The following is a 27,871-nucleotide window of genomic DNA, read 5'->3' on the forward strand; positions in this document are numbered from 1 at the left end:
AAATGATATACTAAAAGCACTAACCATAAAGGAAATATTGATTAAATAAACTATTAAATTTTGCTGATTAAAAGACATCTTTTGAAAGATGAATGGTGGATCACTGATTGGGAGATGATGTTCATAATTTATGTCCCAGAAAACACTCATTCACAATATATAAAGAATCTCTTTATAAATAAAAAAGAAAACAGCTCAGTAGAAAAAAGGGGAAAAATATACTCAGGCACCAAAGAAAATTTCCAAGAGGCCCATAAACCATTTAATAGTTGTTCAGCTTCAGTCATTAGTAAAATAAATTTTAAAATCATAATGAGATACCAGTACACAAACATTAGAATGCTAAAATGGAAAAGACCAGTAATACAAAGTGTTGAAGAGGATATGGAGCAACTGCACCGATGATAGTATAAGCCGGTGTAACCACTCCTGAAAGCTGATTGCCAATATCTATTAATGCTGAACATATACATATCCTGTTCTCCAATAATTCCATGCCAGATATGTGCTCAACACAAATGTGTATATATGTGAGCCAAAGACATGTAGAAGAATCTTCATGGTAGCATTTATTCACAATAGGTAAAAACTGGAAACAATCCAAATGTTCATCAACAATAGTTAGCATGGTCTCCTAGGGGTTCCTTGCATGATGGGCTTTGGTGGGTGAGTGTGGGCCTTGAAGTTGAATGTGAAATTGTGAGTAGAACCTATATGCATAATTCAGGGGAAAAGATCCTTGTCTCAAAAAATATCGAGCCCTTGTTTTAGAGACCTAGATCTCAAAAAAATGTATTTTAACTCTTTTTCTGACTTAAGCAACTTAGTCCTAGAATGTCATTATAACATTTTATCCTATATCTAGTCTGTTCATAGCTTTCCCAAATTTAAAATCTTATCATTCCTCATTATTGAGGGATCATCATCTATTTAAATGAAATATATCATGGTGAAGCCTAAAAATTAAGTTATGGGCATAAGGCATAACTATCCCCCACAGTGGTCTACGGGGGAGCTGCTTTAGATATGGTATAAAGTGGAGAGAAATGAAGGGGCACTGAGAAGTGACAAAAATAGGATACACAATACTCTACACCAGTGGTTCTTATCAGAGGGTAACTTTTCCCCCACCAGGAGACGTTTGGCAATATCTGCAGATATTTTTGGTTGTCACAGCTTGGAAGGGGGCGCTATTGGCATAGCGCGAGTAGAGGCCAAGGATGCTAAGAAACATCCTACGATGCACAGAACAGCCCCACAATGAGGAGTTATCTGGCTGAAAACATCAATAGCTCCATGATTGAGAAACCAGGCTCTGCAGTGATGACAGCTCTTGTGTATGACGCTTCTTGTGCTCCACTCCAGAGCCTCTCGGCCCCACCTCTTACTCCAGTGTATGCTGTAGCACTCTGACAGCTTAAGCATGTACATTCTGAAAGGGCCTTGCCTTATGCCTGATTCTCGCTTCTTGCTCTGGGGCTTCTCTGATATGGCAGCACGGATATCATGTAAATCCTTTCAACACTTGCTCACACATGTGCAAACCAGAAGTGTGGGGAAATTAACACACTAAACCACTGGGACGTGAGAGTTGATGAATAAATGCTTCCTCCTTTTGTCCCCTGGGAGAATACTTTAAAAATATATTTCATAAACTCCAAAAAATGTTCTTTATGATTGAACACCAGTCTCCCCTAGCAGTGGCCAACTCAGTAACACATTGTTTTGTGCGCTTTTCCTTCTCCTCGGGTTCATTTCCCTTGTCTCTCATTTCTACTTCCTGGAATCACATGCCGAATAAACCACCTGCATGCAAATCTCTGTCTCAGATTCTGTTTTCTGTGGACAGTATAAAATACCATGTCTGTGGAAGTCCACAGTGAAAGGTCAGAAATTATTGGAGAACAGTATAAAAGTTAGAATTTTATAAACATTCATTTTTATTCCCTTTAAAGTCAAGCATAAATATATAATAAAGGAGTAAAAAGAGGATCACAGATTCTTGGTCATGCAAATATTAGAGAGCTCAGAAAGGACCACTTCAGAAATTGCCCCATTAGCCAAAGAATTTTCTATGCCTCTTGTGATAAGGGCAAGGGACAATGGTGGTGGCCATACAAAAGGAGAAAAAGAAAAAAAAATTAAGTCAGGAGTTCAAGAAAAAGAGGAAAAGAAAAAATATCCTGTGCCTGAACTCCTTAAAATGGATCTTATTTTGAGAGATTTAGAATCCTAGAATTTTAATTAGAAGTGACCTAAAATATCATCTAGCTAAATGCCCTTTTTACAGACAAGGAACATGAGGCCTGGAGAGGCTAAATGCCTCCTCAAGGTCATTCAGTTGCATTAATTGCAAAATGAGGGTTAAAATTCACCTCCGAAGTAGGGACGCTATCTAAACATGAAGTCTAAATCACTTACCCCTGTGTTCCCTGAGGCAGCCCAGAACTTCTCTTGGCATTATTTAAAGTCTTTTGGGGAGCATGACCTAGCTAAGATAATACTTCCAGAACACCCTGCCCCAGGTCACCAAGAAGCTAAGATGCTAACAAGAAATAAGAGGAAATGTCAGCTGTGCTTTCTCTTGCTTGTAGAGGGTAGCTGTGATTCTGGAACTAACCTAGATTTGACTGAACTATTTGCTATTAACTATTTGAAGATATAAATAAAGTTTGGTTAAGAGAGAGATAGGATGATGAAGTTGATAACTCTCGTTATTCTAGGGACATTTCCAGTGCTGACTTCTCAAAGTTTCTGTTAAGTTGAGAAGGCTTAGTTCGTGGACTTCACCAAGGAGAGGGGAAATAACGATTGCATTCTGTTCTGGGGCTTTTCACTGGTGTGTCCCTCTAAGGCAACACATAGCAGTGATTACTGAGTGATTTCTGAAGATGGTGTCCTTGGTCCCCCCTGTTCCTCCTCCCTAACTGGGGACCCAACCATCCAAGGCGCATCTAGTAAGGATTCTGCTTTTTCTCCTTGGTAACATAATGTCTCCTGCCAAGGCCCAAATTAGTCATTACGTTCTAGTGAACAAGACAGACTTGGTCCTTGTCTTAACCTCACAGTGAGGTAGAGGAGACAAGACAGTACAAAGGAATCTCAATTGAGTCTGGAGATGATGAAGCTCAGAGTGCTGTGGGATCTGATTAGGACAGGGGTCAGGAAAGACCTCCCTGGGATGAGGTTTCAGGTAAGATGTGAAGGAGCAGTAGTACTAAATTAGTCAAGGATTTTGAGGTTGTGAGTAAGGAAGCAGCACATAGAAAGGCTCCAAGGGAGAGAGGTTCCAGGAAAGTAGAAGAAGATAGAACTCAGAGAATAGACAAGCTGAGAGGCTGGCCTGGTCCTGGGGGCCATGGAGGCCATGCTGAGGAGTTCAGCTTCTTTTCAAGGGCAGTCATTGCCACTGAGGGGTTTTGAGCAGGTGAGAGCAGTGATGAGAATTGTGTTTCGATAGGATTCCCCATATCCAGAGTGGAGGGCATGAACTAGATGGGAGTGAAATTGGAGGCCATGTGTAGTTGCTGGCTTTACTCCATGAGGACAGGGCACCTAGAACAGTGCCTGGTACATATTTGTTGAATGAATGAATGAATGATAAATATTTGTTGAATAAATGAATGAATGAATGGATAAGTGGGTATATTGAAACTATTTAGGAGGATTTAATGAATAATCAGAACGTGGGAGATAAGAGGGAGGGAAGAGGCAGAAAAGATACCAGATTTCTGCTAGCAGGTAACTGCGTGGATGTTAGGACCAGGAACTGAGATGAACAGCAAAGTGGAGGGCAGGTTAGGGGGAGGGACGTGTGTGCAGCTTTGGGCATGACGAGCTTAAGAAGTCTTGGAGGCAGTGTGAAATAGTATCTCATGAGAGATAACTGTGTTGTTTTGGAAATCATCTTATGGTTGGTAACTGGAGTCACAGGAGTACATAGACGATATGGCCCAGGGGAATGTGAAGAGAGGAGGGAAGAGGACTCTGATAGGTTTTTTTGTTGGTGTGCTTCTACTTTTCTCCTAGCCAGGCTATATTGGTGTGTTATGTCTCATCACATTCCTAAGTAGGGATTGGCACAGGGCCCTTTCAGAGAGTCCTTCAACTATTAATTATCCTTATTTAAATCTAAATAAATATTTCAAGATGGGAAAGATGAAGAGGGAAGTAAATTTTCTTGTTGACAGTGTTCCAGCAAGTTCACCTTGGTTCTTTTAACAAATTTAGTAAAGTGAAGTTCTTCTAACTCTTTAATTTTTGAATTTGTAGTTCAGGGCCTGGAGAGAAGAGGTTCTGAGGAGGAGAAAAGCAAGTGCTTCATGTGAATGCTTTAATTTTCCCAGGTGTCCCTCTCACCTGAGTTTCTAGCCTGCCTCCTTGGGGATGGCAGCCCCAGCATGGTGTGCTACTTGGCAAAACTAGCTAGAATGCTGAGATGTTTGACCTGGCCTGCTGGTCATTCATGATGGGGCTGCTTATACTCCCCTCCAGTGGGGCTGCTTATACCCGACTCTGTGGTCACCACGAACACCTGGCTCCTGTGACCCCCTGGTGGTGACACAGTCCTGGGAGCAGGCCTGGTTTGTCTACATACAGTCTTTTTCTACTGCACATTGGCATTTTACACTGGGGCCAGCCATAGTAAGCTCCTTGAAGACTAGGATCATATCTGCCTCGTTTGTAGTGTATGTCCAGCTCCTAGTACAGTGTGTGGCACATAGTTGAGTAAATAAATGAATCCTTTGATTACAATTAAGATTTCCCCTGGGAAATTTTGTTAACCACTGTGGAGCCCATTAGTGTAATTAATGGGATGGCCAGATTCCAGAAGGGGAAATGAGTCCCTCAAATAAAATAGTAGGTGATGGGAATACTTTCTTCGCTCTGACGTTCTATATAAAGCAGGTTTAGTCCTATAGTACTGCCATTGTTATTTCTTTGGAGGTGGTGCCCTTCCGTGTAGGGCAGGGGCTTGGAATTGCCTTTTCCAGCAGTGATGGATTTGCTGGTGCACCATCTTTGATCTTGCCCCCCGCTCCCTGCCGCTCTGTCCCTAATCACATGCATTTGTCAGCTAGATGTTGAGCCTAAGTGAGTGATCTTCAGCCATGTAGGAGACGGAGGGCCAATGGAGAGCGTGATTGTAGCGTCATTGTCCCAGGGCACCTTGAATTAGTCAGAGGGACAAGATTTTGCTTGAGTTCCTTGTCTGTGGAAACAGGGATTGTTTAGTTTGTTAAGAGCAGTGTTACTCTCCCATCGCCTTCTGAACTTCTGCCACTTTCTCTGTAAGACAGGAAAAGAGTTGCCTTCTCTGTGTTTGATGCAGGTAGCTGACACCACAGGACTTTGTGGACCATGCTCATCTTAGCATGTGGTGATGTTTATCGAAGACTGGTAAGCACTGGTCAGCACACCCAGCACTGACCACATGGCCCAGTGCAGACAAAGGAGGCTCCTAGCAATGAAAGATCTAATTCTTGGCAAAAGAGAAGAAATCTTATAGATAATTAATGACCCACATGGAAGTGCCGATGCTTCTGTGCTGATGTAGGGCAGTAGAGCAGCATGTCCCAGAAATGCTTCCTCAGAAGTCCAGTCATGTGGCTTCTGTGTGGAAAGACATATCCATGGTCAAATTTGTGAAATACATCACACTCTATCTCCCTCTCAAAGATCCCTAATTGTACACAGTGTACAAACCAAAAAATATTATAGTAAAGAGCCTCTTGTTTACTTTCTTTACCAGTGTTTTCTATACATGTTTGACAATGGAAGTCTTTTAAAAAATAACACCCCTTTTAAGGATCCCATGAGGGTGGTGTTCTGTGGCATGTGCTTTGGGACGTGGTGCACAGAAGGCTTTGGGTTTTCCTTGCTCCTAAGGTCTACCCTCTTATTCCAGTTCCTGAGGACGAGTACACAGGAAAGACAGACTCTCTACAGTGAATACTGAGAAATAGAGGCAAGGTTGTCAGAGATGCTTTCAAGAGACATCTCTTCACTGGAAAATCAGTGACATTTTAGGTAGATATTCAAATTAATGATAAAGATATGCAGGCACATGAGCTTAGTAGTGTCTTGTTAAAGAATCCAAGTTAGTATGGTGTTCAAGAGAGAATACTTTGTGACTTTATGAGATCTCTTATTTTCCTTCTTTTCATTTCTACTTACTCTATAGGTTTGAAACTTTATCTCCTTTCCTCTTCATCCATCCATTTATCCATCCATCCATCCATCCATCCATCCATCCATCCATCCATCCATTCATTTATTCATTCATTCAACATAGTTTAAGCACGTCTGTGTGCTAGGCACTGAACACACAAAGGTGAGTGAGCCATGGAGCCACTCTCATGTTGCTTGCTGAGGTTTCTAGATGTGGAGCAAGATTCCAGTCTTTCCAAATTCTGATCCATCCTACTGAAATACCATTTCTCAGCACACCTCTGTTCCTGTCAAGTCCTGCTGAAAAATATTTGGGAGCTTCTTATTACCTGTGGAATAAAGGTGTGCCCCCTGGCCCATAGCAGAGTGACATTCAGGAGACTCTTTGATCAGGCCCCATCTGCCCAGTCTAATCTCCTACTTTGCTGTTCACACAGTCTTGGAGAAAGGGCGAGTTCAGGATTCCTCCCTTCATGGAGCCCCTCCCTGTCTCCTGCGGTTCTTCTGTCCTTTTTCCTCTTCTCTTAAACCTTCTTTCTCTCCAGACCAGTCAGACCCAACTCAAATGCTGTGCTCTGTGGGCTCTAAAAGGTTTCTACACCTCTTACCACATTCCGCCTGTCATATAATGAGTCGCACACTTTTCTGTCCTCTTGGGAACAGAGTCGTGTCCTTTTCAACTCAGCATTCTTGACCAGTTACCAGTGCAAGGATCTGCATGTAAATGTCTAATTTATTCATATATGTGTATATGTATACATATACGTGTATGTATATATTCATATATGTAAATAATTAAAATTGGCTAGAAAATTTCCATTAGAAAATTGAAAATTAGTTTTAAATTTTTTCATTTTTCTGTCATACTGTGTAATATTTTCTCATTTCTTTTACTTAAATCAAATGTTAGTTTATGTGTGGAGATTTAGATTTTATTTTGGGGTCAAGTACTACTCTATTTAGAGGGGTGCAAACTATTTAAATTTTTGAAATCACTTCAAATAATTCTATTTCCAAAAGAAACATAGGAATAATTGTAGGCACTACAAGGAATCATAGTTGTATGAACCTCTATCATTTAATTGCACCTACTTTTTAAATGAGAAATAAGTGCAATAAGATTTTATTAACTCAGACTCTATTATTTGGCAATTTTTGATAGTTAAGTTACCAAGGTGGCAAACAATTTCACTTGTTACTATGATACTTTTTAAAAGAGCACACTTTTCAGGAATAGAAAGATCTACCCATGTGTGGATAGTCGATGTAATAATCACAAAGAATTCCCATCTATAAATTACAGAATATCTGTCAGTACAGTGATATATTTGGCAACACCTTGTCTACTATTAACTCGTTATTTTTAGAAAGAATAACTGTAAGTGAAGCTTTTATTAAATCTAATGGCTTTATTCTTAAATAGTCTGAGTTAGTGAAATTTAACCAATTACTGGGTTGTTCTTTGTATTCAAAGATAGTGGTTCTATAGATGTCATTCATGGGAGGGAATGTGATCGAAGAGGCTGGTACCTCTCTACACAGCATACAGACGGCTGACACCTACCCTTTCTTACAGCTCTGACTGCCAGTAATTCTGAGGAAGGCTCACTCATACGTAGAATACTCCTACTTTCTCTCGTTTGATCCTCACCACAGCTACACTTAGGGTGGGCATTACTACCCTTGAGTGACTTGCCCACCTCATACAACCAGAAGGGGCAGCGTTAATACTTTCACCAGCGTCTTATGTCTCTGTCTCTCTGTACTCGACCATACCTAGATTTGCAAAGCAGTATACGTGTTACCTTTCTTTACTAGTGATCCCTAGTTCTGTGCCATTTCACGCACCTCCTTCAACTTCTGCTGTACTTTACATTCACGTCTAAAAGGCACTCTGAAAATATTTGACATTGTACCCAAGTGTGATCAGACAGTATTTTTTTCTGTCTGCCCTATCTTAGCTTGGCTGCCCTCGGCTTGCCCTGCCTATACGTCTAGCGCTAGATGTTAGCAAAGTAGTGACTAGAGACATCTGGTGCCCTAGCCTCTCCCATCTCTGCCTTCCATCTTTTTCACTGGAACCCTGTCCTCAGCCCTTCTCCCCACTCTCTGTAAAAACTTGTTCTTCAGAAGGAATCACTCATTTTAAAGCGTAAATCATTATTGGCAAATATGTATTGAGCCTTCTTGCTTTCAGGGAATTTGTGTTTAAATGGGATATAAGAAATATTTAGTCAAAGAAATTACTCTTTAATGATAGAATTTAAATAGTGAGTAGTTGAGGGATAATCTTTGAAGCTAGGAAATTCTTATTGGCATCTTTGAAATTACAGATGTGATTCCCCACTTGACCCACATGGAACATCAATCTTATCTATATTCTGCTGTGACCCCCCTCCTTATAAAAGAGAAAGCTGGATACAATATTGCTTGCATGTGGGTATAATGAATGCTTTCTGAGATCTAGGTATTATTGGTTCTTTCTCATCATTTAATGTTTAAGTGGAAGTTGCTGGTGAAAGTTCAGACAGGAACTTTGCAGCAAATTCAAGTTCTATAGTCATAAGAGGTAAAGACTTTCACTGCAAACCTTTAACTTGGTTTTTTTTAATCAATCGACAAATATTGAGTAACACTTCAACTGTCTTCTCAAAGACATTTTGACCTTTTTGATTTCATTTTCTTTGATTATTAGTATGTCATGATTATCAGTGTTCCATATATGTAGTAGAATCTGTGACAGCTTTTAATCCTTTCAGTAGAGGGAGATCCATGTGGACGGTGTGTAATCTCACATGCTTAAAAAGGCTGTGGCCTCCAAGGCATAGTGGTCAAGAGCTTGGGCTCTGGGGTCAGACAGCCTGGTTTCCTGCAGGCTATGGTATGTACTGGCTGCATGATTTGGAGCAGATTACTTAACCTCTAAACCTCACTTTCCCTATCTGTACAATGGAGATAATGTTAGTACCTGCTGGCAGGTGGTGCTTGTGATTAAGATTAAATGATGGATTTAAAGAATTTTGCACTGGGCATGGCATCTACTAAATACTAAACAATGGCTAGCAATGCTTATTTTCCTTTTGGCTCAATGGTTCAAATTTTCTCTGGGTGTCCTTAAATATTCACTTCTAGAACACAGGAAACTGTACAGAAGCTTCTGTAGGACTCTGTTGAGACTTTTAAATTGGACTACCTTAGAGTTTTTGGAATTGAATTATCCCAAGAAGGACTGAAAAGAAAGCAAACTTTAACCCCAGTTCCTTGCTTGCTTTCCAGACCATGTCTTCTTTCTGTTCTTAAATATAGCTGCTCCAGCAAATAGATTGACTGAGTACACCTGTGCCATCTTTCATTTCATGGTGTGGAGAGCACACAGTCATTTCAGACTGCCTTGCAAATTATTTCAAGTGTAATTCAAGTCTTGAAATAATTATCTGGATGTGTGCATTTTAGGAACTATTGGAAGAAAAAAATATCATTAGCAAATACTTTCAGATTTTTTCTTCAGTCTTTGACTGCCATGAAAGTTGCAAAGGAATGTTACATCTGTAGTCTAATCACTTGGGGGCCATGAAGGTCCCCCTGATCTTCTTTGGGCTCAGGTAAGGTATCATGCATGTTCACAGCCAATTCTAATGCCTCTAGAATGACACTGACCAGTGGCTGTCCTTATTTTCAAAAGTCACCAGATAGGGCAGTTTCTCAAACAACTTTAGCAAGGCATTCCAGAAATGCTTGATCTCATACTTCTCTGAACTATGATAAATACAATTTGATTTCATCTTAGAGTAATTAATCTGTACTACCCCTTCTGGGATGTAAAGCAGAATAATGTTCCATAGTTCTTTGAACATTAGATTAGAAAGAAAATGCCCTAAACATTTTGCTTAATTAAGTCCTAAAGAGGTGGTACAAAATTCATGATTAATTGAAACATGCATATTTTGACTGATGCATATTTATAGGATATTATCATATGAAAATGTTATCATGTTATACAAACTGTTCACTTTGGAGATGTGATTTAATGCTGTAAATATTTTGCATTTGTTGCATTGTTCATTATGAAAAATACATGGGCTAATGGCTGTAAAGAAAAATTCGCTGTGCGAATCTTTTCTGAAGTAATCTTAAATCTCTAATGGCACAAATATTTAACCTGACTATAAGATAGGAAATCAGAGTTTTCTTAGTCAGAAGAAATATTTTTTCAAATAAAAAAATTTAAAGCAGGCTAAAGTGCTGGGGCCTTCTGTTTTCCAGTGTAGAGCACCCATGTAATTCTCGGGTTTCAGGTAAAAAGAAAAAAAAAAAGGTGTGGTTGTTGAAATGCACTTAGGAAAATCTCACTTTTCTAGGGGTGCAGTCATACTATTTAAGATGGGGCACCATCTCGTGTCTGGTGCCAGAATTTTGAGCTATGATTTTTTGCTGACAGAAAAATTTAGAAAAATCACAGTTCTTTCTTAGTTTTAAAAATATAATATTAATAAAAGTGACTTTTATAAGGCTAGAATACCTGAGATATCTAAAAATGTCTTCTTCAACTTTTAGAATAATCTACTTACCAGACTCTTCTTTGGAGTATTAGCTATAGATAACAGTTTGATGATAGAAAAAGAGAAATCTGATGGAAGTTTTTCAGTATTTGCCTTAATGCAACAGAATTTTATGAAAAACTGTGGAAATATTGAATTATTTAGTAAGATGGATACTAACCACCATTCTAAGAGTTTTCCAGTTACCAGATTAAAAAAACAAAAGTGCATATTCTTTTGTTTCATCTTTATAGTACAAATGATTTATAAAAATAATCTGCTTTAAAATTCTCCTTTTTTTAAATTCATTAGGTCTGTTATAAGAAAGTATCCTTGCCTTCCCTTAAAAAAAAAAAAAAATGAGAAGCAGGTCTGTCTAGTGATGATAATGAGGCAAGAAAAAACCCTGCAAGCTGCCTTTTTGCCCCAAGTGCCAACCCTCTAGGCCAGGCCAGAGCACAGGCCAAGTGCCTTTGCTTCTCGCAGTCTTTGTCATTTCAGTTTTAATCCATTATAATTAGAGAGCTAGGACTAAAAATCTTATGTTTTGTTTCCCAAACCAGACCATGTAAAGGAAGAAACAACGAGGGAAGCCTAATACGAGTCCTAAAATTCTTCCTTGGGAAGTAGGGTTTCTTCCTTGAACTCAGGCCAAATAACTTCCCCTATAAAAATTTTTTTTCCTTACAGATTTCACCAGAGTCAAGCTTATTGCCAGTGGATCATTTGTGAGAGTTCTACTGTATCATCTTCTTTTTCAGGAATTTAAGATTTTAAAGCAGATAATCTATTGGGAAAAACAGAAACTACTAGTGTTGACTCCATTTAAAGAAAGTTATGTTATCAAAAATGTTTGATTAACATTAAAGGTCATTTTTATGCTTTCTCACTTATTATAATTAACAATAAATCATAATATGTCACTGTGAAATAAAAACAGGCATTTGGAATTTTTATTCTATTAAAGTAAATAAAAAATGCTGCACATAGTTCTGAGTGATGATACTCAGGGGGAAAAGAAACCGTATCGCTGCACTACAAATTAGTTTGCTTCTAATTTTGCAGGCTGATGACCGCACTACCTCAAACCAAATCTTTTCCCGGGAATGGAATGATTGCATGACAGACTCTATGAACCATGAATATGTCAGCAGCTCATGGACCAGGCCTTGCTTAGCAATTAGTCTTTGGGGGATTTTATTCAGAAATCAGACAACACTATACCAGAGCTTGTTGGGGATTTTGTGATTACCATTCATGTCTGGAGCATGAGTCTGGGTTAGTACCAACAACAACAACAACAACAACAAAAAATCCATAAGGACAAAGAGATGTGGCCAAGTGGCGATCAGTCATACACACACATTGTCAATTGGCAGGACCAAGACAGCTAGGAAATATTTTTTAAAATTCTACTTAAAGTTTCCTTTTAGTCTCCTGCCAATGTTCCCCAGACTTCAGTCATTTGAATATCACCATCACATTTTCGTCATAATATCTTACCACTTGCACTATGATTTACTATTACATTTGATTAACTGATTTGCTTTAAAAGCCTTTGTTTTAAGCACCAGTATTCATGATATCATGGGCTTGTTTTACTACTTAAATTTGTTTTCTTCTCTTACAAAGGAAAAGAAATATGGTATTTTAAATATTGAAAATATTTGCATACTACCTGACATCATTCTGAGCATCCCCATGACATGGCTGACAGGTCCTACAGGAGCTACGAGGACCACCAATCTAACCAAGAATGATCTGGGAAGCTCTGTGACCTCAGGTCTCATTGCTGACACTCCATTACTACTCTCTCTAGGGAACATGAACCTCATCACATGGAGGAGAGTTTAAATCAGGCCTGCACCTGCCCGGGGACACCCTTGTGGGAAGGCTGCATCATAGGAGACAACTAAGTGAGCCAGGCTAGTGCCTTTCTATCAGCAGAATCTGGCCATTACATCTTTCCTTTTTCACTAACCATATCACGTGAGAATCATTATATCGCAAGAGTAAACAACACCCCCAGATCATGTAACAGTAATAGGGAACATGCCAAGATGGATCCTGGCTCCTGACTGTCCAGGTTCACATTAGGGCATCACATAGGTGGGTATAAGCATCCCACTCAATGCGGATCTTGTAGGCTTTGAGCAGTTCCTTTGAAGAAGTAGGTCCTTTTACAACTAGGCAGAAAAAGCATGTTTGCCAGGCTAAGAACCCCTAGGAATTTTTATGGCTCTGCAGTCATGCTCTGGTTTTTAAGTAAATGACATCTTTTGGAAATGTAAGAGCTATTCCCCCCAACCCCCCAAAGGAAAAGAAAAAGCACGGAGTCTTCCCACCAAGAGCTACTAGGTCGGAAAGCGGTGAGGTGTGGAAATTAAATCACACCTCAAATATCTCATTCAGGTTCAGGGTGTGTCTAAGTTTGAAGGGATGTTTGCTTCTGATATGAACATTTTTCTTATACTTTTATTATAGAAGATGATGTGTCAAATGTACAAATAATGTGTGCCTGGTGCCAGAAAGTGGGAATCAAGCGCTATTCCCTGAGTATGGGAAGTGAGGTGAAAAGCTTCTGCAGCGAGAAGTGCTTTGCAGCCTGCCGACGAGCCTACTTCAAGAGAAATAAGGTAAGAGCACATAGAGAGAGGCGGCCCACACAGGCCTCATCAGAGCACATGCGCACGTGCCTCTTAGCCTCTAGCTGACAGCACTGCGCATCTGTCATTTATATCCTTTCTGTTTTGTCTTTTCTCTCTCTCTGTCATACTTAATCTTTTGGAATAAGGAATCCCCTTCTAATGTGTAACCTGTTCTTCAGTTTTTCTTGTCTTGGTGTTTGAATTTTGAGAGGGTGAATGAATTTGATGAGGACATGGTGATTGCAGCTGGTATCCTAAGTGACAGTGACTTTCTAGCAGTAGAGTGCATAGACTAGAGTCTTGAAAGATAAGTGGTAGAGATTTTTTATAAAGGCCGAGAAACTAGCCACAGACACATGGCCAGAAAGCTTAGTTCACTCAGTTTAATACTTGTTCCCAATGGGAATATTGCTCTGGCTCTTTCCAAAATCTGATCCACAAATTCTAATCAAGAAACCTGTCAAGTCTCTCTTGACACTTTCTATTAAAGTTGACTGATCTCGAGAAAAGGTGAAAGAATGAATACGTGAACCAGCATTGCTCACATAGCCAAGCATTTGTGAGAAGCATGGTGGGTGAACACAGGAACAGCCATAGTTGTAGTTTTTTTTGTTTTTTTATTTTATTTTTTTTTTTTATTTTAAGACATCTCAGATTTGAATATATCCTTTTAAAATAGTATTGGCCACCACTTATGGGAAATGGAATGCATGATGTTTTTACAGTCACAAACACACATACACACACAGCTAATTTCTTAATTTTTAAAGAACCTCTATAGCGTTTTGCCACCAATTACTGAAGTAAATTGCTAGTTCTTGATTATTTTCCATTGATCTGTAAAGCTTCCTTAATTTAGAAAACCGTCTACACTTTGCTGAGCATTTCCATTTCTATAATTCAAGATCAAAATCTGTCCTTTCTTGAAGCAAACAATTATTATTATTATTATTTTTAAGTCTGATATTTGCAATCCTGAGATGCTAATCTCAGGCTCATTGCATCGAAGAAGCACTGTTGCAGCAAATTATCTCCTGCAAATTTGGGTCACATCACTCTGCCAAAAAACATAATGCTGAAAGAATTAGGCTGCAGGATTCAGTGGGGTGGAATTTTAGAAGCAGTCTCTAAGAATTAGACTCATAATCTTCACTGGAACAGGGAGGCAAGTCAGGAAACTGTTTTGGAATTTTTTTGGGACAGTCACCAGTGCAGTTCACGTTCCCTTGGGAGGGACCAGTGAGGCTCTAGAGGAGGGTGGCGAGAGCAATGCACGGGAGACACATTTTGTTTTAATATAAGAGGATTAAAAGTGATCTGAGACCCGGGGGCTCCCCCTTTTGAGTGCTGAACTCTGGGATAACAATCACAGGAGTGGACCCAGCGCTTTTGTCTTCAAAGCCCTGCTTACCACAACAAAATACTTTGCATTCCATCCTAGAAGATGGTTAGAGAACAGGGTTTTTGTCTTTTTATGATTCTGAAGGGCTATGCGCCTGAATTTTGATGGACTGCCTATAGTGAAAAAAATCAAGCAAGAAGAATTTGTCGCAATCCTGGTGATACTTTGAAATGTGGTTTTACTTTATTAAGCCTTTGAAGAAAGACACCCAATTCAATTGGAGAAACAGCCCCCTATAATCTATAACCTATCTCTATATCTATCTATCTATCTATATAAAATACCACATATAATGGTACCATATATATTTACATCATTATAAATAATAGGTAATACTACATCATTATAAAGTTAAAGGTCAAACAAATTTAAACTTCAACTGCATATAGTTTTGAAAAATGGGTAACTGGGAGCCAAGATAAGAATTAGCATTTGGGATACTTAGAGTAGGTGAAATCAGCAGGGGGAGGAGGACCTCTACCTTTCACATCCTGCAAACCTGGGAGTCACAGTGGCTTGTTTGATGGCCGATGCCAGAAGCACGTTAGTGGGCTGTCTTCACTGTACTCTTCATGCTTATTTATGTATTTCAAATCTCTGCCACACTATACGTTCTCATTTTTCAAACAGAGAAATAAACTGGTCACATTGCTGGCTGGATTCTTCTTCTTCTTCTTCTTTTTTTTTTTTTTATAATTTTAAGAGTGTTATCTCTGTAACAATATCCTATTGTGTTACAGTAAACATGTACAGCTGCTGCATTTCTGTTAACTGATAGGATTTTGTGGTCATTTCATTTAGGGCTTGGGTTTCCTAATGGATTGTATTAGGTAGCGTTCTCCATCCTGCCATTTCTAAGAACCGCTGAAATCAGCCCCAGGGCGTTCCCCGCTGAAGACAATAGCAAATAGCTAGTCTATTCTTGTATCATTTAATAAAGTCTTTAGTCCCCATTATTAAAACTGTGGACTTTTTTAATCCTAGGGAAAGGCCAAAATTCTTCTCATTCCTACATAAAAAATTTTCTGGCTTAATTCTACACTTCTAAATACTGAGAAGTGGATGGAAAATAGAGTAAGTAATGTGTGTGCAGAACAGAATTTTGCCTTAGGTATAATGTAGATTTAAAAAAAAAACATGTAAGATTAACTATGCTGTAAATTATGCTTTATAATGACAGCCTGCTTGGTGGATAGCATGCTGAGATCTAAAAATGGGCTCTACGTTGAACCCAAATTGCATACATAACTTCACAAAGAAAAATCCTAGTAAAAAAGGTAGCTAATTAGGAGCAGTATTCAGCTGACCTCTGTTTTGTGTCTGAGCAACACCTGCATTTGTGAATATAAATTGGACAGCTGTGCCTGTGCTTCCCCTGCTCTCCTCTTCACAAATGCTTGGGGATAGAAGCAGGAACCGATTTTCTGCTAAAAACAAGGACAAAAATAGCCCCACTCTCAAAACGGTGGCCCACCAGAAACCGGCTTTTTAAATTTCATTCGCTTCTCGAACCTTCTTTCTCTTTGGGTTTGTTTGATGGAGCAGATTAAGAACGCCACGTCCCTTTTTTACTAACTAACGCCTGGCACTGTGAAGTAAGGTGGGATGGATTGAAGCCAAATTAACCCTTCATGGCATGTGGGTTATATTTTTAAACTAAATTTAAAATTTTATTGGAAGAATTGTTTGGATTGCTGCAAGTATGTAGGCTTTCTTCAAAAATGCTCTGTTTGGAGAGGACTGTGAATCACAGCCGTATTTATTTAATGAACCTTTAACTTCTACCTTACGCATTTCAGGATGCTCTCCCTAAGATGTGTATAGAGTTAATTCAAATTATATTTTGTGGAATCCTTATCCCCAGCAGGCTCAAAAGTTTTTAAAACAGCCAGTAAAAAAAATACTTGTGTCATCCATGGACATTGGCCGAACAATGGGATGTCAGTCTCATTACTAGATGCACTAGAGACTTGTCAGGGAACTAATAGCTCACTCTTTTCCCAGCCCTTTTCTGAGGCCACAAGTAGAGAAGGGCTTGAGAATATTTCTAGCCTAGTGATTGACCTAGGAACTGGAAAGTTGCGGAGACTCCTTAGTGGTTTTGCAAGAGATGTCAAAGTGTTTAGTCCAACTAATAGCAGTTTTACTTTGCACAATAACAGACCCTTAAAAATATTTTTTCTTAAGAGAGTAATGCCTTGTAACTATTATCCTTTTAAAAGTGAGAGTAACTAACAAGACCACAAATAGTAGTCATTTCCAGATATCCTGTGTTTGATCTTTATACTTCTGCGTGGAAAATATTTTGTTGTCTAAACTAATGTCTGCAAATCAAGCAGGAAATCAAAACTCAAGACAAATGGCCAGCACTGGCAATGTAAAAAATGATTGTTTTCTTTCCTTGTTCAGATCTCAAATTTATGGTGTTCTTCATGGATTAGTAGCACCAATACTTTAGAAATAGACACAAATTCCCAAGAACACCAAAGTTTTGCTTCCTTGTTCTAGTTTTCAAAAATTCGAGACAAGAATAGATAGAAATACTTCTTTAATATCATAATGTTCCTGTTCCCTGACAGACCGTGGTGGGAAGGAACCTGTGCAGATACGCGATAAGGATCGGGATGGATTAAAAATAAGAAGCTTATATAGACAAACAACATTTCTAGATGATTTATTAAGACCTCCTAAAAATCATGATAATAATAACAACAAACATTTAGTGAAGGGACTATTGTTTGATAAGTATTTCTTTTACGTTCAAACTATATCCCTAGATACACAGCGATCTCTTCTTAGAAGAGATCCCTTGTGGAAGAACCTATTACTGATAAGCACGTATCATCGTATTATTTGGAGTTACATTTTATTGAGACTTTTGGTCTTTTTATTAAACTTGAATACATCCTGGGAAAGATTCTCAGTTTCAGACTTAATTATAGAACCTAGTAGTGCAGAAGAAATGTGTAACAATTGCCCTGGTAATCTAGTGATTAACCTGTCTACTTTTTTTTCTTTAAACACCTGCAAGATTTAATTTGCAAAATGGCAATCATTCACGAAGGTTTGGGGAAAGACATTAAGAAATTACTTGTAATTATTGTTCCCTGACTGCCTGAAACTCAGGCCACGGACTTGCTTCTGCCAGTTGCTTGCAAATATTTTGATCAACAAGTAAATGTGCTGAGGGAGCACCAGAGTTCTTTCCGTGGATTTACCTTGTTTTTATGGGGTGCCATTGAGCCTGTTGGGTCTGCCTACCTGCTGGGTGATTGCTTTGGTTCTGCACTGTCCCTTGGAAATGTGCTGCAGGCCCACCCCACTACTTGCATTTAGCGTGGCCTCTGCCTCCCAAAGCTTTAGCCTGTAGGCCAGTGGCCAAGTTCCCTTTTGGTCACAACAAACAGGGAAGCTCTGGGGAAAGGAGAGCACACCTTTTCTTGTTCTCTGGTGTTTTGAAATATAGAACGGAATATTGATGAGCTGCTGCAAATGAGAACCTCTGAGAAAAGCAGGAGCAGACGAGGTGGGGAGGGTGTTAGGTAGCCGTTAAAAAAAACACATTTAGGGTGAGGTTAGAGCAGGAGAATTCTGGTTAAGTAAGAATTCTGGTGAAGTAAGATGTGGGTCAGGTTAAAGTGATGCTGTGCTTTGGAAAAAGCCAGAAAGAGTTCCAGGCAGAGGTTCTGCAGGCTGGGTGGGACGCCATGCCCTACGAAGTCATCAGGCGCTTGGGGAAGAGGTATGTGATCTTCATGTTTACTGGAACACTTGAATACCATTTGAAAAATACTGATCTTAGGGATACCTGGAACACAAACAGACTGGGGCAAGTGAGTTTGTATTGAAAGAAAAGAATAGCAACCACATCTAGTTTTTAATGGGCTACATTTTGGGAGGTTATGGGGAGAACAGAGAAATAATTCTAATTAATTTTCCAGAATGGATGTCAACTTCTGAATAATATTAGACATTTTAGATTAAATATGAAGAGATGATTAAACTCCAAATAGCTTCAAGCCCTAATCTATGTTCAACATTTTTTTTTCCACTGAGCAGAAGGAAAGGGGGCATTTTTTATAGATCTGAATCCAGTCCCCTAAAGATCAATACACAGGGCTATTGACATATATACTTGAATGTTAATTTTCAGACACAGTCAATCTCTGGCTCTCCTTCTGGTGCTAGCTAATGCTATACACTTAAATCAGGTTTTTCTAATCTGAACTGCTGGTAATTATCCAATCCATCTCAAAGGCACACTCCCTTTTAACATTAACCACAGTGTCAGATTGCATCAGCTACATTGTATTCTGGTGACTGTGGCTGCATGGTGATGAATGTGCGTGCTTTGAGTTCATAGTCTGGCTGCCTGCTTGGGCAATGGGCAGTTCAGTAAAACAAATGATCAGGAAAGGATCTAGTTATTTGGGACATTCGTTCTCCTTATTGATCCAGTCACTTGCATTGCCAACTTTCTCACCTTGCTGCTAACAGTGTTCAGGTTTATCTGAAGAATGAGCATTTAAAGAATAGCTCGTGGGTCATTTTGATGTGTTTCTCCTATCATAAGCCACATCAAGCACAGTGTTACTCTTTGTGCCTGACTTTAAAAGGAAGTGTCATGAGACGTTATTATAAAGATCAGAGGTGGGAGAAGTTTCTTAGTGGTCTGACCAGAGAAACCAAAAGAGAATGATTGTGCATCTTCCTAGGATCATAGTTACGCTCTATTGATTCATATGCTTTGTTGAAAATGTTAACTGTCTAAATAAGTGCATGCATAAGACAGACCAGGTGGTTGCCTTGAGATATTTTAAAGTATTAGTTTGAGTCCAGAATCTCTTTCATATACTTTTGCAAGGTCTGGTCACAAACCCTATTACAAGCAGGAGGGCCATATGCAGGAGATGCAGACTGTAGGGATGCCCGTAGTTATTTATATTTCTCCCCTATCTCAATACCTCTGGATAGCTTTTGTCCACAAAAGCAGGAGTGTGAACTGGGAAAGCCATGTGTGATTGATTCTTTGTTCTGTGAGCTCTTTGCTCTTTGTTCGTATTATTAGAATGGAATAAAGAAAATCTTGCTGTGGATGGCTACTTAATTTCTGCTCCAGCATTTCACACTGAGAATAGGAAATTCCCTGTGTCACAATCCACTCTTAGGGTGGCCGTGCACACGGTGGAATCTAATTTCTACTGACAGACTGTCTTTAGAGGTTACAAACGTCAGTTTGTTGCATTCTCTGCAAACCCAGGCTGTGGGCCAAAGCTGGGCACTACTACCAGCACGAGAAGGCAGATCAATGGTTTAATGAATCTGTAAAAGATGCTTGAACTCTGCTACAATTTACTGAGCACTATAGTTAAATGAAATTCCTGTAGTCCTTAACAAAGATAGAGATAATCAATGGCTGGGGAGGGAAGACAATGTGCAGTAATCACAACCTCCCAGAATTTGTGTTGTCACTTCTCTGCTAACAGAGGATTAGTCCGGTTTCGAGGCCCTCTACATCTATCCTGATGTTTTCTCAGTGTTTGAGCTGCATTGGCCCCGAGATGACATAATCACAGTAGTGTTGCTTCTGTGAGGGCTATTTTAAAAAGCTATGGAATATTATTTAAAAACCATTTCTTTAAAGCAATAAGATTGAGCTACTGAGCTTAAGAGTTATATTTATTCTAACACGTGCTGTCTTTGTAAGACATCTCCATGATGAAAAGTAAATAAAAGAATAAGATCTATTCATGATTAAGTCCTCCAAATGTCAAATTACGTAGTGTTGAAGGGCTATGATTAATCCTTCCATAGTAAAATATTCCTCATTAGTTTGCTATGGCTAAGAGTTAACCACTCCTATTATAAATTCAGACATTAATGCATTTGCTGCTTAATTCATCTTCTAATAGAGGAAAATATAGTTGGTAGGTATGAATTTTTTACTTCCAAATGTGCTTTGGAAACATTATACTGATTTATGAGAGAGCTTTGGAGGCATGTAGGAGAATTTCTTCATAAATATGTTGAAACGTATTTAAAAATATTTAACCACTTTTGATTGTGGAAAATCTACAGGCTTTCCTTTGAAATGTTATTTTTCTCCACAGACATAGTGGAATATTTATGACATAAAGATTTTATATCCAATTTTTTCACACAAACTTTCTTAGTGTTTCACTTTTTTGATTAACTAATTGGCAGTAAGAGAGCTAGACCCTACCTCAATAAGTGTATTTGTGGTGTTCAGTGGGTAATAAGAGTTTTGAGGTCTAATGACTGCTTATCTGTTTCACAGGTCTTTTGCCAAACATTCCATGATAAAGTAATGATTTCTATATGGATCCAATAAATTATATATTATTTTATAATCTGTTTCAATAGAATGATTTTATGTTATTTAAAATATGATGAGCAGTTCTATGTCTGTACATCCAACTCTTTGTTATAAGAATCTTTGAAGGCCCTGACACTTCCTGTGATCATCCATAGCATTGTATGTTTTATAGGTTGGAGCAATTTAGGTTGTTAGTGTCAAAGGATTTAGGGATACAGAGATCCAGAGGTAGGTGAGATAAAGCTGGGCAAATAGTTAAAGGTAAGTGGGATTTGCCCAACAGGAGATAAATTCCTCTGTGATGCTTTTTTGTTTGTTTTTAGCCAAGATTACATATATATAAAAAAAACCTTGTTATTCATTCATTTGTTCTTTCTTTCTTTCTTTAAAAAATAAAATAAAAAGATATATCGAGCCCCTCGAATGGGCTAGGCAGTATTTTAGGTTTGATGGATACATTATTAAACAAGAGAAAAGTCCTTGCCTTAAAGGGACTTATACTTTATTCTCTAAGAAAGACAGATAGATGATATACAAGGTAAAAATATGCATATATGTAACAGAACTCCAGGTGGTGATAAATGCTATGAAGAAAAAGCAGGGTGAGAGGACGGGTAGTGATAGGGTGCTGTTTCTGTCTGGTCGTCACAGAGGTTATCTTTGAGGAGGTGATGTGTGGGTAGAAACAAAATGAAGTGATGGAGCTTGTCATGTGAAGAGCTTGTAGCAGAGGGTTTCGGAGAGGAGGGGGACCTAGTGAAAAGCAGAGGGCCTCAGTCAGGAACAGGCTTGCCATTTTTTAACAACAGCAAGAAGGTTAGACTGCAGTCGAATGATAAAGGTGTCAGAGGCCAAATCACGCAGGCCTGAGAGGTAATAGTTTGGATTCTTTTCTAAGTGTGATGGCAACTATTGGGAGATATTGAGCAGGGAGTATGATATGATTTTCATTGTTGATTGGATCTGTGTTAAGGAAGTAGTACATTTAAGATCCTAGATGCAAAGGGGATTTGGAGAGTAAGAAAGGCAACAGCATTCCCATCAAAGTTGAGTGTCTCTGGCAATAGAAAACTAAAAATATCTTATTCGCTGAATTATTCACTAGTAGTTATGAAACATTTCCCAGTAGCAAAAGTGTGTTGAACCAATTTAGGTTTTTTTATTTTTTATTTTTGAAGTGTGGAGGAAATGAACCAAGGATGGACATTGTTGCTTAAATGTTCTGACATAGCTACTTTCTTTCTGTAGAGTATATGGAGCTTGCCCCCAATCTAGTGGTGTGGCTAAGGCCTCAGAAGGCAAACTCAACACAGAACCCAAGTCTTGGGTTGGGAGACGGATAGCTTCTACAGGTCTTCTCAAGCTCTACCCCTAGAAATAGTGTGATGAAAAAGAGATGGTAACTTTAAGGGAACTATCTTTGGATAAAAGAATTATTCTGAAGTTTATTTTATTTTAAGAGTAGACTCGATTTTTGCAAGTAACAGAAGACCCAACTCAAACTGGTTTAAACAATAAATCGTATATTTTATCTGATGGAATTGAATAGTCCTAAGTTAGAGCATGCTTCAGATAAGTTAGTCCTGCAGTTCACTGGCCTTATCGTGGTCTCATTTCCTCCCGTCTCTATATACTTCTTTATAGAGTGTTGGTTATATTCCGAAGCAAGGGCCCAGATATCACGGGATGACTACTAGCAGCACTTGTTTACATCCAATAGAAGACAGAGTACCTAGCATTCTAAGCAAGAATTTCGAAATTCGCACTGATTGCCTATGTTTAGATCCCATGGTCATCTCTGAACTGGGGATTATGACCAGAGCAGTGGATATGTTCAGATTTGCTTAAATCAATCAGGGTTTCCTCTGACATCAGAGTTGGGCTCATTTTCCTTTAAAGCCCATGGGAGGCTGCGTGGAGAAGAGAATGAGAATCTGGAAACTGTTAAAAGAGGGAAGGGGTCAGAGTGATAACTGATGATTAGCGCCCACAAATATCTACTAGAGAGGAGAAAAGGTGATCTCCTGAGGTTATCTCCTGAGGTTGAATTCTTTATGCAATGAACATACTACACGCATCTACTCTTGGCATGTGGAAGAAGGAATCGGAATCCAAGTGTGGGTTGAAAGATTGAAAAGCATTTAACATTCATCATAGGGTTCTTAAACAAACCGCTTCTATCCAGGACCAATTGCTTTGAAACTCTGATTATTAGAATATTGGCTTTTAGCATTTATTTATTAATTTATTTATTTTTAATGGTGACATTAGTTAACAAAATCCAGTAAGTTTCAGGTGTACAATTTAACAGTATATATATTGTATTGTGTGTTCACCTTTCATAGTTAGATTTCTTTCTGTCAGTATGTATTTGACCCCCTTTACCTTGCCTACCTCCCTCCTCCCCCGCTGCTCTGGTAACCATTAGTCTGTTGTCCATGTCCATGAGTCTCTGTTTGTCCCGTTCTTTTGTTGCTTTTTGGTTTATATCCCCCATATAAATGGTCTCATGTGGTTTTCAACATTTTGTCGGCTTATTTTGCTTAGCATGATTATCTCGAGGTCCATCTGTGTTGTTGCGAATGGCAGTATTCCATCTCTTCTTATAGCCGAATAATATTCCATTATGTATATATACCACAGCTTTTTTATACAATCATCTATCGTAGGACACTTTGGTTGCTTCCATGACCTGGCCACTGTGAATAATACTACTATTAACATCAGTGTGCAAATATCTTTTTGGATATGAGTTTTCAAGTCTTTGTGGTAAATACCCAGTAGAGGGATTGATGGATCATATTGTAGATCAATTCTTAGTTTTTTGAGGAACCCACTATATTGTTTTCCATAGTGGCTGTACCAATTTGCAGTCCCACCAGCAGTGTAAGAGGGTTCCTTTTTCTCCACATCCTCCCCAACATTTGTTATTGCTTGTCCTATTGATAACAGCAATTCTAACAGGCAAAGCCAGCACTTTTTCTATTCTTTTTGGACTCTATAGAACATGAGATTGCTCAGAACAAGACAAAGGGATTGTAGTTAGCTGTTAGACATGCTCATTTATGAAGAGGAACAATGGTGCAGTTAGAACAGCAGATAGCCCAGTATAGTTACATCAATGTAAGAGGCCGGGAAGATGTTGGCCGAGGACCATATTGGATGTGGGGAGGCAGAGGCCTGGGATGGGATGGGTGATAGGATGAGGCTGCAGTTACTTATCAAGAGTTAGCCACCTGCCTATATATTTAAGCTACTTTGTTGCTAAAAACTCTGCTAAACAGAACCAAAAGGGGAGTGTTGAAGCAAACTGCGATTTAGTCTGAGGATGAGTGCATCAAGTTCAGGTGGTTAAAGGAGCAGAGACCTTAATAACTTTCACTGTTATTAATTAATTAATCAGTCAGACAAATATTTGTTGAACAGCTGCTATGTACCTGGCCCTGCACTGGTCATACTGAAGTTACAGTGGACAAGGAAAACCTGCTTCTTGCCCTCATGAAGCTTATAGTCCAGTGGGAGGTGGACATTTATTTAAATAATAACACAAATATGAACTTGCCACAGTGACAAGTGCAATGGTGGTGTGGGCACAGTGCTGGAGAGCCGCTGACAGGGAGATTGGACTAGTCAGGAGATCTAGATGCTTCCCTGAGGAAGTAGGGGTTACACTAAATTCTGAAAGATGAAGAGATGTTAAGCAGAGCGGGAGGAGAAGGAAGGGCTATTGGGCTGAGGACACGGCAGCATCGTATCTAATCCTGGCCCTGATTTGCCACTTCTTTGCTAATTTTAGGTTCTCTGTGAAGGAACGGGACATTACCTACAAACAAGAAAACAAATATTCCCCGGAACAATAATCCCATGTATCCATTTTTCAGTGTATTCATTCATTCATTTATTCATTCGACCTACCCTTGGGAATTTGTTGCTTGCCTGCTGGCTTCTGCCTTCCCTGACGTTAAGCTCAGCTTCATGGACTATAGTTAGCAAGTTATTACTAATTTATTTCAGGGAGTATATTGACAGCTCGTAACTCCTGAAGGTAGAAGTATGTTATAAATAAGTAAATAATAATAAAAATAGTGATAACTGTAAGAGCCTAAGTGGTTTAAAAGCAACAGTGCCAACAGAGAAAAGATTGGGTGAGAGAAGAAAGTAATATAATTACAGTGTGACAGATAAGGCTGGTTACCTGAAAATAAGTGGGGTAACTTACTTTTGATGAAAGAGCCACAGAAGGGGTGTCCCCTCTCCACCACCTCGGGCTGGGCGTGGGAAGGGATGTGATTTTGTTATGGAGGGAACTATAGATCTATGTTAACATTAATGCAAGAGCAGACAGGAAGTTCAGGTGATGATAAATTCCAGGGTAGAGGAGTGCTTATTGACACTCAGGTCCCCAGACTAGACAACTATGATAAAATGGAAACAAAACAGTAACGTCTACTGGCACAGTAACAGAGGGCGACTCTCATGGCACAGTGGTGTAGTAGGAAGGAAGGAATTCTCCTCCTTTCTTTGTATTCTTTGTTTCAGCCTGGTATCTCATTTAGTGCCTAGGATCATGATGACAGCTCTGCAGAAATGTAATGATAAATAAATAGGCAGGTAAGTAACTCAGACTTTACTTTCCCGAGTCTCAGCTGGGTGACGTGGACATGGACATTCTAAATGAGAGGTGTCCACATTGCTGTTTGCGATGCCAGAGGGACGAGATGACCCTATCGAATCTAACCACGCCCGCACCTGCCTCAGGTGGCTGAACGAGGACCGCAGTACAGTTTATCTGGAGTCAGTAGCCCCTCTCCAGTTCCAGTAACTTCTGAAAACCACATATAGTGACAGTTGTTTCCAAAAGAGGCTGATTTTAAAACTGTGATGAAAATGGCTAACAGCAGGCTGAAGGTTAAAGTAAAAAACTTAAAAACCATAAAATCTGCCTGGAGGCTATTTAAGCAAACTGTTTTAGAGGCACAGATGGTTCATATACCTCTGAGCCAAAAACAAAAAAGTAAAAAGGGGACAGTAAAGCTGGCGTGATTAAGCAGACAAATATGAAAGTTTTATTAGTACTAAAAAGACATTTTTTTTTGAAAAGTGAAAAATCTGTCTCAGGAAACTCAGAAGACCTGTTAAAAACCAATTGAAAATGGAAAGGGCAAACCGACGACATTTCAAAAAGCAACCAAAGAAAGTGAAAACTCACAGTGTGCTTTCGTGTCTTGGACACCAGAAGGTGTGCTGCAAGGCGATCAGAGAGCAGTGTGACAGAGGGACGCGGCATGTGCAGGGTTGGGTGTGGCTCCCCAGTCCTGTATATTTGAGGTAGAACAGTGTTTTTAGTGGTTCAATACAATTTAAATGGTGATTTGAATCTCCAAGGAAAATCAACTGGAGCAAATTTGAGGAGCTTCAGTGCCGTAAATGAGAAGGTCCAAAGCATACGAAGGAAATAAGGTCTGATGTTGCCGCTAGTGTTATTAAGATCTGTAAGCATATGTGAGAATTGGGAAATCGCTGGGGGTGGGAGGGCCTCCAGCCTCTTCCAGGGGTACCCCCAAGTGCTCATGGATGCAGTCCTCCAAGTGTGTTCCTATGCGCATGTCGGGCACACGTGTATGCATACACAGAAAATCTCCAGATTTTAGATTGGTGAGCTGCCATTTTTATAATTTTGAGGAAAGTCAGACTCTGGAGGATAACAGAACAGTACAAAGATTGCAGGGTCGCCGTCTGAGAAGCCTCCTATGAGGAAAGAAAAACAGTACTTGTGTCTTGAGTTAACATTCAATATTAACCTAAATAAAAGTGACCAAATATAACCTTGCAAAAAGTAAGGTAAATTGTTTGGATTTTCAGAACTCCAAGTTATTCACTTAGAGTTTGGCTGACTCCCTCCGAAGACACCCTTGAGAAAAATAAATAACCCGAGGCAAGGAATAAAGCTTTGCCTGGGGATTAAGAACCTGAGTACCAAATGGACGATATTCCTCAGAGTACAGAAGAATTAACAGCATGCCACCCCAGGGATTTGTATTAAGAGTAGTGTCACTTAATATACTGATTGCTTATTTAGAAGTAGATGACAGGAGAGAAGGGAAGTTTGCTACTTTCTCTAAGTTGTTTTCATTTAAAAAAAAAAACAGAGGATTACTTCCGTTTTACTCCGCCACCTCCCTCAAAAAAAAAAAAAAACTGCTTTACAAATATATAAATTTAATGAGGTAACCTGACATCAGATGCAATTCCATTCACTGAGCTGTTAGCTAGTACATGGGGACAAAACGTTTTCAATCTCCATAGTTCCCTATATGGGCTGCCTCTCAGCCTCTGCAGAGAGTGAACTTGGTCCAGTGTGAAGGGGGCTAAATTGCATTCCTTGCCTGGAATGAAACAAATAAACAGACAAACAAACAAATAAACACCTTTTAAATGTTTGACTGTATTAAAGACAATTTTTCAAAGTAGATAAAAGTATGTCAGACAATAGGCCAATCATCAAACTTCATCCCATCTTCATTGGAAATGTGTAATCCATCCTTCTTTAACCTGATTTTATAAAAGGTTAATGCTGAACTTTAAAAGAATTGACATAATAGAGGATTAAATAGATTTTCATTAGATTCCAGGTTATACAAATATGGGATACAAGAGCTTGAAAAAGTGTACTGTTGAGGCCAATAGAACCAATAATAAAACTAAAGAATTTGTAAAGATAAATGTAGTGAAAGTGTACCATGCCTCTTAAGACTCATGGGTAACCTTTGCAGTT

The 27,871-nt window shown here is 39.1% G+C and overlaps 1 protein-coding gene across 4 annotated transcripts in view; it reads left to right on the plus strand.

Annotated features, from left to right (window-relative positions):
• LOC107518488 (sine oculis binding protein homolog) overlaps positions 1-27,871 on the plus strand; it is a 153,604-nt gene that overhangs the window by 25,136 nt on the left and 100,597 nt on the right. For all 4 annotated transcript variants that reach the window (XM_036220580.1, XM_036220575.1, XM_036220569.1 and 1 more), the window contains one exon: positions 13,194-13,345. In XM_036220580.1, the coding sequence (XP_036076473.1) occupies positions 13,194-13,345 (152 nt within the window). The remainder of the gene's footprint in view (positions 1-13,193; positions 13,346-27,871) is intronic.

This window comes from Rousettus aegyptiacus, unplaced genomic scaffold, assembly GCF_014176215.1.
Source record: "Rousettus aegyptiacus isolate mRouAeg1 unplaced genomic scaffold, mRouAeg1.p scaffold_m13_p_1, whole genome shotgun sequence".
NCBI classification, from domain to species: domain Eukaryota; kingdom Metazoa; phylum Chordata; class Mammalia; order Chiroptera; family Pteropodidae; genus Rousettus; species Rousettus aegyptiacus.